The sequence below is a fragment of the Oratosquilla oratoria genome, chromosome 17 (assembly GCF_046742065.1).
Source record: "Oratosquilla oratoria isolate Oo_2021 chromosome 17, ASM4674206v1, whole genome shotgun sequence".
NCBI classification, from domain to species: domain Eukaryota; kingdom Metazoa; phylum Arthropoda; class Malacostraca; order Stomatopoda; family Squillidae; genus Oratosquilla; species Oratosquilla oratoria.
The window spans coordinates 1393799-1406298 of record NC_134793.1 but is presented as its reverse complement, the minus strand read 5'-3'; the positions used below and the strand labels follow the sequence as shown (position 1 = coordinate 1406298).

Here is a 12500-nt window from a genome sequence, read left to right as displayed (position 1 = left end):
AATAAATAAATAAATAAATAAATACATATATGTATATATATATATATATATATATATATATATATATATATATAGACACACATAAATAAATAAATAAATAAATGAATAAATAAATAAATAAATAGATAAATAAATAAATAAATAAATAAATAAATAAACGGAGGAAGAAAAAATCCACTGTAAAGGATTAGTAAAAATAAAATAAGTAAAAGTGCAATGTAATGAATTAAATAATACTTTCGAGGTAACGATAATTTTCTGTATCGATCTGACAATATAACAGGTCTGAATGGCAATTGGCTCAATGGAGACGGAAACGACGGATGGAGGCGCATGAATGTCCCATCTGTTCGCAGATGGCGTACGATAGGAACTGGAAACCCCATTGGTTGGAATTGATCACGTGACCGTTGTCGTTACCACGAGATAAGTGGCTGGGGACGAGAGTTTTTTAGAGCTGAACAGAGAGAGTAAAGGGCTGTGGACGACGCAAACTTGGGTGACTGTATGGTATGTTCAAATTTTTGGTTGATAGTATAGTGGTTCTTCCCCCATCCCTTTAAAAAGTTGAAAATAAAATATAACAAAATAAATAAAAATCTACCACAAAATAGATATTTTTTTATTCTAATTAGTTATTTGAACGTATGTTAACACAGAAAGAAAATGTATATTCTATAAATTGTGCTAGGAGCTCAAAACTGGCGTAACTATTGCTAGAATCAAATTGTGTTCAACTATTACAACTGGAAAGAGCTCTAGGAGAGAGAATAGAAAAGAAAACAGTGCTATCTAGAGTTATAGATGAGATAAGCTCACAGAATATAAATAACCCAAAAGAATATTTCGATGTCTTCAAGAAAAATTTAGCTATGTGGAAGCTCAAAAATAAAGTAAAATAAAATAGATGAATTAATAAACAGAAAAAATGAATAGATATATACGTAAATAGAGAAGTGACTGAATAAGTAAATGAATAAACAAATAAATCATTAAATTAACAAATAAATAAGTAAATGAATAAATAGATAAATAAATGAATAAATAAACAAATATATAAATAGATAAATAAATAAGTAAATAAATAAATAAATAAATAAATAAATAAATAAATAAATAAATAAGTAAATAAATAAATAAATAAATAAATAAACAAATAAATAAATAAAGGGATACGATAAAATAAAGTAAAATGGATATTGTAACAAAATTGAATACGATAGAATAATTGAATAGACAAATAAAGTAACACAGTGAACATATAATGCTTGTTTCTAGATTTAAGTTATATTCAAGTTTCAAGGGATAAAGAAATTTGCTTCAATTTCTAAAAAAGATACTAAGTCCATGTATAATAAACAATACAATGTAAACTGATTTCCTTAGCTCAACGCCTAGAAATATGAGTAAATAAACAAATAGATACACAAAGAAATATTTAACTAAATAGATACATACAGTAAATGATAGAAAAATATATAAATACTAAACAAATTTATAAATAAACGAATACATACGAATAGATAAATAAACTATTATATATGTAAATAGATAGATTGATCAATGGAATATTGATACATACAAGTAAGTATTTAACAAATAAAAATTAGATATATTAACAAATGAACTGATAAGTAAGTACACAGAGATATATATAAACTAGCCAACAAAAGCATCACCGTGACAGTAAAGATATTGCAAAAAAGAATTTGTATCCTTTGAGAAAACTATGGGAAATAGAAATTGCGTATATATGAAAGGGATTGAAGAAGAAGAAGAAGAAGAAGAAGAAGCAGAAGAAGAAGAAGAAGAAGAAGAAGAAGAAGAAGAAGAAGAAGAAGAAGCAGAAGAAGAAGAAGAAGAAGAAGAAGAAGAAGAAGAAGAAGAAGAAGAAGAAGAAGAAGAAGAAGAAGAAGGAGAAGAAGAAGAAGAAGAAGAAGAAGAAGAAGAAGAAGAAGAAGAAGAAGAAGAAGAAGAAGAAGAAGAAGAAGAAGAAGAAGGAGAAGAAGAAGAAGAAGAAGAAGAAGAAGAAGAAGAAGAAGGAGAGGAAGGAGAAGAAAAAGAAGAGGAAGAAGAAGAAGAAGAAGAAGAAGAAGAAGAAGAAGAAGAAGAAGAAGAAGAAGAAGAAGAAGAAGAAGAAGAAGAAGAAGAAGAAGAAGAAGGAAAGAAAAAGGAGAAGATTAAAAAGAAAAGGAAAAGAAGAAGAAGGAGAAGAAAGTAAAGATATTGCAAGAATTCCAGCGATGTTGCAAAACACGGAGAGCGTGTTTGCAACATTTGGCGAACTCAGGGAGGAAATTGGCGGAGGAACGTAGGTGAGTTCAAGAGAAGACGAAGGCCTTGGAAGGAGTGGGGAATGAATGAGGGTGATGGATACAAGGAAAAAGGAATATTTTTGGAAAGAAAAAGGTGAAAGGACGGAAGAAGGAGAAAATAGATTCTGAAGAAACAGGAAAGATGTGTCGCAAAAATGATAATAATAATGATATTGATAATATTAAATAAAAAAATACATAAGTAAAGAAGTAAATAGAAAATAGAATATTCAAATAATCAAATAAAACAAATTAATTATGAGTAGGTAAATGTATAAGCAAATGAATGATTAAATTTTGATTTATCAACTAATGAAAATAGAAGACAAAAATAAATGAAAAATAAATAAATCGAATAAATAGATAAATCATTAAGTTAGATCTTAATAATCATACGCATAATCGGTCTATCCCTGAGGGACCAACACAACCTTTCTACCTCACAGCAATGATGCAACCCTCTTTGGTAAGACTGCATTTATATTGTATATAGACTTTTTTCAGCGTGAGGTAATGTTTATAGTTGTGGTTGCGGTTGCGGTTGCGGTTGTGGTTGTGGTTGTGGTTGCTGTGGTTGTGGTTGTGGTTGTGGTTGTGATTGTGGTTGTGGTTGTGGTTATGGTTGTGGTTGTGGTTGTGGTTGTGGTTGTGGTTGTGGTTGTGGTTGTGGTTGTGGTTGTGGTTGTGGTTGTGGTTGTGGTTGTTGCTGTGGTTGTGGCTGTGGATGTGGCTGTGGCTGTGTTTGTTGTTTTCATTGTGGTTGTGATTGCGTCTGTGGTTTTGTTATGGTTGCGGTTGTGGTAGTGGTTGTGTTTGTGTTTGTGGTTGTGGTTGTGGTTGTGGTTGTAATTGTGGTTATGGGTGTGATTGTGGCTGTGGATGTGGATGTGGGTGTGGTTGTGATTGTGGTTATGATTTCGGTTGTGGTTGTGAACGAGGTCAAAAGCCAATGTAATCACCTCGACCGTGCCAAGATATGTACTAAATGTAATGTGTGTTACAAAAGAATAAATTCTATGCATTGTAAATGGTGTTTTCCTTGTCAAGGTAGGAGGTGCCTGAACAATTCAATTACGAGTATGAAACTGAAGCAGGCAAGGAGAGAGAGAGGGATGGAGAGAGGAAGAGAGAGTAGAAGAAGGAGTGGGATACGGTTAGGGAGAATGAAAGATAAATGGAGAAGGTTAGGTTAGGTTAGGTTAGGTTAGGTTAGGTTAGGTTAGGTTAGGTTAGGTTAGGTTAGGTTAGGTTAGGTTAGGTTAGGTTAGGTTAGGTTAGTTTAGGTTAGGTTAGATTATGTTAGGTTAGGTTAGGTTAGGTTAGGTTAGGTTAGGTTAGGTTAGGTTAGGTTAGGTAAGTTAGGGTTGGTTAGATTAGGTTAGATTTGAGAGAGGGAGAGGGAGAGAAAGAGGACAAGGGAGGGGGGAGAGGAAGAGGGAGAGGGAGAAGGAAGGAGAGTGAGGGAGGGAGAAGGAGAGGGAGTGGGAGAGGGAGAAAGAGGGGGAGAGTGAAAAAGAAAAAGAGAGGGAAAAGTAAAGTGAAAAGAGGATGAAGATAGGCACAGCGAGAGGCAGAGTGAGAATAATTGTGAGAGTGAGTGTAGGAGGTAGTGTGAGAGCGAGATTGGATGTAATAGTGTGAGGGAGGAAGTGTGAGCGTAAGAGTTGTTGTTTTGTAGTTGTTGTTGTTGTTGTTGTTGTTATTTGCTGTTGTTGTTGTTGTTGTTGTTGTTGTTGTTGTTGTTGTTGTTTACTGTTATTGTTGATGTTGTTGGTTGGTTTTGCTGGTTGGTGTTATTGTTAGTTGTTGCTGTTGTTATTGACATTGTCGTTACTGTTGTTTTCGCATTTTGTTATTATTTTTACTGTTATTGTTGTTGATATTATTGTACATATTTTATTGCTGCTATTGTTATTGTCGTTGCTAAGTTTTTGTGGTTGTACTCCCGACCAATAAAATAAGAAATCTACGTAAAATTGAGTAGTTAATCTTTAATCTTGACCTCTTTCTAGACCAACAATGATTACCTGCATGCTTTAATCCCCTGAGACGGACGTCAGAGTGGGTCATCTCCCCGCCACCGTCTCCAAAACCCGTCAACACTCTCACCTCTATCTCAAGATATAACTCCAAGGGCAGTCACTTAGTTTTCGAACTGAGCCCAAGATGTCTATCAACTCTGATTGTATTTTTTCTTTCTGTAAACACTCCCCTCCTCTTCCTCTTCCTCCTCCTTCTTCTTTTCATCATACTACTACTACTATGAGCTCGTAACATAAAAACAGCCCTATGTTAATAAAATCGTTGCCGGCCTATGCGGGACTGCGGGTTATTAGTCACTATAACTCAAGACAACAACTACGGCCATTAAAATAACTGGCTTAGGTAGGTGTCTTGTATAATCTAATAACCTCTCGTGGTCTATCCATTAGAAGCCAAAACTACTTACGTCTTGAATGATCTTAATCTCCTCTTCCCTCTCAAGCTCAATTTCGGAGAGGTTCTTCTCCAATTTCTGCTTTTCCTCCTCGGCCTCTTTGAGCTGTTCCTCCAGTTTACTGATCCGCGATTCTAGTTCCTCCATTTTCTCTGCCTCTATAGCACAGAGGAAGGGCGAAAGAAAGAGAGAAAAGGAGATTTAATAAATGTTGGAGGTATACATGGGCAGTAATACAGCCTAGGAACTATGCTAAGCTAATATTTAGGTAAAGTTGATTCTCTATACCTATAAGCAAGTGTTAGAATTAGACGAGCCATTTCTGAGCAAAGAAGTATAATTTAGGAAAAAAGTATATATAAACATTTAATAATCACTTTTTGTCTGATTTTCTTTTTAAGAATATGTAATCGCTTGTATGATGTTTTTATGCAAGTTACCTTTAATTCATTTTTCTAGGTAAATATAATAATGTACCATTAGAATGATGCTAAAACCTAGACTATCACTCAAATTGTACCAATAATTGAAAAAAAATCTAACAAGATCGAATAAGGACCCATTTTAGCATGACAAAAATTTTCAATTTTTATATCAAAAATAAAATAATATATATTTTTTTAATTATCATACTAAAACCTTGGCTACGCAGTAACTTTAGTAAGCCTATGCAATAACCATAGTCTAATTCGACTAGAATACTTACTTGCTGCCTGGTTGAGTTGAGTCTGCAGTTGACTATTACTTGTTCGAGTCTCCTCCAACTCTCCCTCAACTTGCTGTAGCTTGTTCTTTGTCAGCTCGGCCTCATTGCGTGTGTACTGAAGCTCAGTCGTCAGCGCTGTTGGTAAGAAGAGTGAGATCGTGAACCACTCCGTGAGATAAAAGTAACAGCGTCTTCGTTGTAATATGATGCCACGCGTGGGAAATGTGACTTAGACAATGTTTAAGACTCCATCCATGGAGCGAGTCGACTTTACGCCCGGGAAATTAGACTTAGACGGCGTATAAGACTGGGACCAAGAAGCGAGTCGACTTTGTTAAGTTGTCCCAGATTGCATGGGAACTTAATTCAAGAATAACTGAGAGGGAAATTTGATAGAATATACTGTTGTCGAAGAACTGTATACAAATGTTGTATAACCAACACTTAAAGTCCTGCTGCTCTTCCTCTTTGTACTAGCTAATTTTATTCTATTATTCTATTTTACTACTAAACATATGATATCATTGTTCTGTATGTTTGTTCTATATATAAACATATATATTTTTTCAAACCCGCTGCATTAGCACTAGACAATGGAGCCTGTTTATGCATAGCTAAAGCTAGAAAGGGACACAGAATTTGTTCTTGTTTTTGCTGAGATAGATTATAATCTACCAGTGCTTCTACCATCTCTATGTACTGCAAAAGATCATCATAGCCCCAAAACAAGCCAAATAATTTTCCCTTTTTCATCCCAAACACGCTCCCAATCTCTTCCCACTTCCAAACTTTACCATTGGCCTTCACGTTAGCCCCCTTCCTCCTTCTCTCCCTTCCTCTCTCCCTCGCTCCCAATCCAGCTCGTCCAATGGAATGGAAACTTTGTAAACGTTAAAAGGACTTAGGGTTTGATCCCCTGAAAAGGTGTTAACGGCAATGGTTTAGAATCGAACGCTGTAAAAACCGTTTTACATTACCTGAGGTTAAAGAGGAATTACACTTGTTTCTTTGTGTGTGTGTGTGTGTGTGTGTGTGTGTGTGTGTGTGTGTGTGTGTGTGTGTGTGTGTGTGTGTGTGTGTGTGTGTGTGTGTGTGTGTGTGTGCGTTTGTGTGTGTGTGTGTGTGTGTGTGTGTGTGTGTGTGTGTGTGTGTGTGTGTGTGTGTGTGTGTGTGTGTGTGTGTGTGTGTGTGTGTGTGTGCGTTTGTGTGTGTGTGTGTGTGTGTGTGTGTGTGTGTGTGTGTGTGTGTGTGTGTGTGTGTGTGTGTGTGTGTGTATGTATATAGTAGGCCTCCGTCAGTCGATATCGACTATGGATATTGCGCCGGAGAAAGTCATGATTTTGCTAGCGACAGTGACGGCTGTGGCTGGTGAGCCCGATGCGGGAGTGGCAGTCTCGGCTGCATTTGCTGCATGTGTGGCTTGTTGGAGTGGCTGCTGGGGTGTGTGCCTTCCGTTTGGCTCTCTTCTCACTGGATGTGGTCAGAATTTTTTCCTCTCCAGATTTCAGCTGCTTGTGAAGAACACTGCGCCATTTGCTGCGGTCGGCTGCTACCTCTTCCCAGTTCTCAGTGTTGATGTCCAGGGCTTTCATGTCACGCTTGCAGACATCTTTGTAGCGCAGTTGGGGTCGACCAACGTTTCTCTTGCCGGAGACAAGTTCACCGTAAAGGATGTCTTTGGGGATGCGTCCATCTTCCATCCTTCGCACATGGCCGAGCCATCGAAGTCTGCGCTGCCTTAGCAATGTGAATATGGTGGGAATACCTGCTCGCTCGAGTACCTGGGCATTGGTAATCTTGTCACTCCAGCGGATGCCAAGGATGCGGCGAAGGCAGCGCAGATGGAAGTTACCCAGTTTGCGCTCCTGCTTCGAGTAGGTCGTCCATGTTTCGCTGCCGTAGAGGAGAGTGCTGACAATGCACGCGTTGTACACTGCCATCTTAGTTGACGTTGTCAGCTTCTGGTTCTCCCAGACGCGGGTGGTGAGGCGTCCTAGGGTCGTAGCAGCCTTGCCGATGCGCTTGTTGATCTCGGCGTCAAGGGACAGGTTGTCGCTGATGGTGGATCCCAGGTATGTGAACTGGTGTACGACTTCGAGTTGGTAGTCGTCGATATAGATAGCTGGTGGAGTGTCCACATCCTGACTCAGCACATTGGTCTTTTTTAGGCTGATGGTCATTCCGAAGTCTTTGCTGGCCTGGGAAAACCTGTCCATGAGGCGCTGGAGTTCTTGCTCATTGTGGGAGGTGACAGCGGCATCATCAGCAAAAAGCATGTCTCTGATGGTTATCTCAGTCACTTTGCTTTTTGCTTTCAGTCGAGCCAGGTTGAAAAGTCGACCGTCAGATCTTGTGCGAAGGTACACTCCTTCTGTTGATGTTCCAAAAGCATGCTTTAAGAGCATAGCAAAGAAGATGCCGAAGAGGGTTGGAGCCAGTACACATCCTTGCTTGACTCCACTCTTGATGTCAAAGGGGTTGGACATGTTGCCTTCATACTGGATCGTTGCCTTCATGTCATCGTGAAAGGATCTAATGAGACTGTGGAGTTTTGGAGGGCAACCGATCTTTGGAAGGATGTCGAACAGCCCTTCCCTGCTGACCAGGTCAAAGGCCTTGGTCAGATCTATAAAGGCTATGTAGAGGGGCTTGCGTTGTTCCCTGCATTTCTCCTGAAGTTGACGAAGGGAGAATATCATGTCCACTGTGGACCGTTCTGTTCGGAAGCCACACTGAGACTCAGGGTAGACGCGCCCAGCGAGTTTCTGGAGACGCACAAGCACGACGCGGGCGTAGAGTTTCCCAACAATACTCAAGAGCGAGATGCCTCTGTAGTTGTTACAATCACTCCTTTCACCCTTATTCTTGTAGAGGGTGACAATCTTGGCATCTCTCATGTCTTGCGGCACGGCTCCCTCTTTCCAACACTGGCATAGGACGTCATGGAGGGGCTGCAGTAGAGTGTTTTTACAGCACTTGATGAGATCAGGGGGAATACCATCATTGCCAGGTGCTTTGCCGCTTGCTAGGCTGTCGATTGCTTTGTAGAGTTCCGCAATGGTTGGTTCAGCATCTAGTTCTTCCATGATAGCCAGGGGCTCAATGGCATCCAGGGCTGAGGGGGCAACGGTGTTCTCTCTGGAGTAGAGCTCAGAGTAGTGCTCCACCCATCTGTCCATCTGCTTGCCCTTGTCGGTGATCACTTCCCCACTGGTAGTCTTGAGGGGGGCTGTTTTGCTCTGTGGTGGGCCTAGAGCTGTCTTGATGCCTTCATACATTCCTCTGATGTTACCCGAAACAGCTGCAAACTGAATGGAATCGCTGAGCTGTTGCCAGTATTCATTTGCACAACGTCTTGCAGTTTGTTGCACTTTGCTTCTTACTGCTCTGAGTGCTTGCAAGGTTTTCTCGTTGGGAGAGCGCTTGTATTCAGCAAGGGCAGCACGCTTTGCATCAATAACAGGGGACATCTCACTGAACTTAGCGTCAAACCAGTCGTTGTTCTTGGAGGTTTTCTTCCCAAAGGTTGCAAGGGCTGTTTTCTGAATGGTATCGCGGAGGTGGTCCCACTTCTCAGCTGCAGAGCAGTGCTGGTGTTCGACGGACAGAGCTTTTTGAAGGGACTTGGCGAACTCTTCGACTTTCTCAGGGAGATGCATACCCATGGTGTTCATGCGAGATTTGCCTTTCTGCTTAGACTTGTGAAGCTTCTTAGGTTGTAACCTGATCTTGCAGCAGACGAGGGAGTGGTCGGTGTCGCAGTCTGCGCTGTGGTAAGTGCGGGTAATCTGCACGAGCTTAATATTGCTACGACGGATCAGGATCAAGTCCAGCTGATGCCAGTGCTTTGAGCGAGGGTGACACCATGACACCCTGTGTTGAGGCTTGGTCTGGAAGAAGGAGTTGGTCACGCAGAGACTGTTGTAGGAGCAAAACTCCAGCAGGCGCTGCCCGTTCTCGTTGATCTTGCCAATTCCAAAATGTCCAAGACAGGAAGGCCAGGAGTCATGGTCGGCACCCACTCGAGCGTTGAAGTCTCCCAGGATGATGACATGTTCCTTGAGGGGTATGTTCTTCACGATGTTGCTGATATTGATGTAAAACTCGTCATTTGCTTCTGCTGTGGATGTCAGAGTGGGAGCGTAGGAGCTGACGAGAGTGACAGGACCTTCGGAGGTGTGGAGGCGGAGTGTCATCAGGCGTTCAGATCCCTTGTCTCCTGGTTCGACCATACTCAGCAAAGTGTTCCTGACAGCGAATCCAACTCCATGCTCACTTCGATCCTCTGCACTCTTCCCATGCCAGAAGAAAGTGAATTCCTTCTCCTTGAGGGTTCCGCTGTCGGCAATGCGAGTCTCTTGTAAAGCTGCTATGTCTACCTGTAGTCTCAGCAGCTCGCTGCTGATGACAGCTGTTTTTCTTGCATCACTGATGCCTTGAAGGTCTTCGGACAGTCCGGGTGTCATCGTTCGGACGTTCCAGCTTCCCAGTTTTAGGACTGGGCACCTGTTCTTTGAGTTTCTTGAGTTCTTGCCTGGTGCGGGTTTTGCAACCTGCTTGTCGGTTTGATCCTAATCCCCAAGCACCCAATGAGGAAGGCAGGCTGTGGCGGGACAACACCTTATTGACTGGGGGCTGCCCAGCTATAGGCGGGCGGTAGTTGTCCAGTAAGATCCGAGGATCTTTCCCACCGTCGGAAGCAGCCCATGGCGCCACATTCTACGCCAATCGAACATTGTGACTTATAACCGGTAACTGCTGCTTCCCGTGTTGGTTCAACGCTGTGAGGCGAAGCTGGAGTGACCTCTCCAGGGCGCAAGCCTGGGCAGAAGATTATGGAAGATAAGCAGTTGCCCATGCAACAGATCCCCCCTCTCCACACTGAAGATGGTTCCAAAGGAACAGCAAGAACTGGTACATTTTGGGCACCAACAGTGTCGCAGGAGTTGCCGGAACGTTACTGAGGTCAGCATCGAACCGCCTTAGGGACTCCATCTCCGGATTTTTCCTCAGGGTTTACTCCCGAAGCACTTCCCTTGGTGGGCAATCCACAAGGCAGTGGAGGTTTGGGGTCAGAGTTTTCCTTCTCCTAGATGAGTTGCCTTACTGGGCTGGGTCCCATCTACCCATGCGGCAGGTTGTACCGGGTTACATTTTACCAGTAGCAGGGACATACCCTGACCTGACCTATACATATACATATACATATTTATGTACATATTTATATACATATATATGTATATAATATATATATATATATATATTTATATATATATACATATATGTTTATATATATATATATATGTATATATATATGTATATATATATATATACATATACATACATATATATATACATATACATACATATATATATATGTATATATATATATATATATATATATATATAAACATACATTGGGAAATTAAATTACAAGGAGATGTATTAGAATGAAAACACTAAAAACCTATAAATTTTAGAATAATGGAAGCACTACTATAATTTGGTAAACTTACACGTATCTATTTCCTTGTAAATAAAGGAAACCAAAATTTTGGACATTCCTAATGCAGAGACCTTGGTATGTACGATATACATGAAAATAACAAACTAATATATACAGCTCGTAATATCTTTCTTGCATCATTAGGAGCACTATATAAACGGCCGTATGGGCCAGATGTATGGGAAATTTTGTTGTAATTGTGGACTAAATTACCTTAGAAAAAATAAAACAAAAGAATTTTTTTTCTTCTACTGTCTTCCCGTTCTGCCACCGTCGCTACCCTCGTAAATATCTCCTTTACCAACTCTAAGGTTCCACCTATTCTATTAGATATCATTTCTAAGTATAGAGGCGTCGGCTATCGTAGCATAATACAAATTTTTTTTCAGAAATTTAGTTGGCTTCCAACTATCGCCCACCCATTCTTTTCCCCGCACCTTTGTCTTCTCCCCAATTCCCACCCCCATAACTCCATGAACTACTACAGTCCCCATTACTCTCGTTCCCACATCCTCTCTTTTTTTATATTCTCTCCTTTTCTTTCACTTCCTCTGTTCTCCCCCCTCCCTCTTCTCCTCCTCGTCCCTCTCTTCCTCCTAACAACATATTTCACTTGGTTTCCGCTGACGACTTTCCAATCTGAAACATACTCTTTCTTTTTTCATTTTGTCTATTTTCACACCGTTTGTCACGGCGACACGAGGGTAAAGTGGACAAAGAGAGAGTAGGCGAAAAGGGAAGGTGATGCTGGTGGTGGTGGTGGTAGTTGTGATGATATTGGTAGTGGTGATGATAGTGATAGTGGCGGTGAGGGTGGTGAATGTGATGATAGTAGTGGTGGTAGCGATAGTGGCGGTGGTAGCGATGAGAGGTTTAAACTAATCCAGTACTTAGTTTCTAGGTGACTTCATTCTTCTCTACGACATATGTAGGTCTGTGGAGATATGCTCCAACCAAACCTTCATCATACAAGGTTCTATCAAATACACATCTATCTAGGCTATAGTACCTTCTGTTTAAGTATAATATTGATCAGAAAATATATAATTTTGTTACACTCCTATTCACGCTATGTCGCCTCAAGTTTACAAATAATATATACATCTATCATAATGAAAAAACACATCAATATAATAATATTGATAGACTATACATGATAGATTTCAACAAATAATATTTATAATATATATCATAAAATCTAGTACTTTTCCACCTTGATTCTACCTCAATCTGTCTCTCTCACCACGATCGGTCTCTCCACACCCAATGACACCAGTACTGGCGCTGGTGCCAAGTCCCTACAGGTTCTTGGCACACCAAGAAATTGCGTCACTGGCGATTGTCGCCATCAAGGACATGGGCACCTCATTTCCTCCTCCTCCTTCTACTACTCCTCTTCTTCCCGTTCATCCTCATCATTTTCTCCCCTTTTTCAATATTTCCTTCTTCTTTGATAAGCATCAAGTTTACAGAACCTCAAGATGATGGTGGCGATAAAAACGACGACCACATCTACGTTGATGATGACGATGATGA

General features: G+C 40.5%; 1 protein-coding gene across 1 annotated transcript in view; it reads right to left on the bottom strand.

Annotated features, from left to right (window-relative positions):
• Positions 1-12500, bottom strand: part of LOC143034339 (uncharacterized) — a gene marked incomplete at its 5' end in the record, with an annotated part of 121116 nt that overhangs the window by 71116 nt on the left and 37500 nt on the right. The window contains 2 exon segments of the mRNA XM_076200272.1: positions 4765-4910; positions 5459-5593. Coding sequence (XP_076056387.1) covers positions 4765-4910; positions 5459-5593 — 281 coding nt within the window.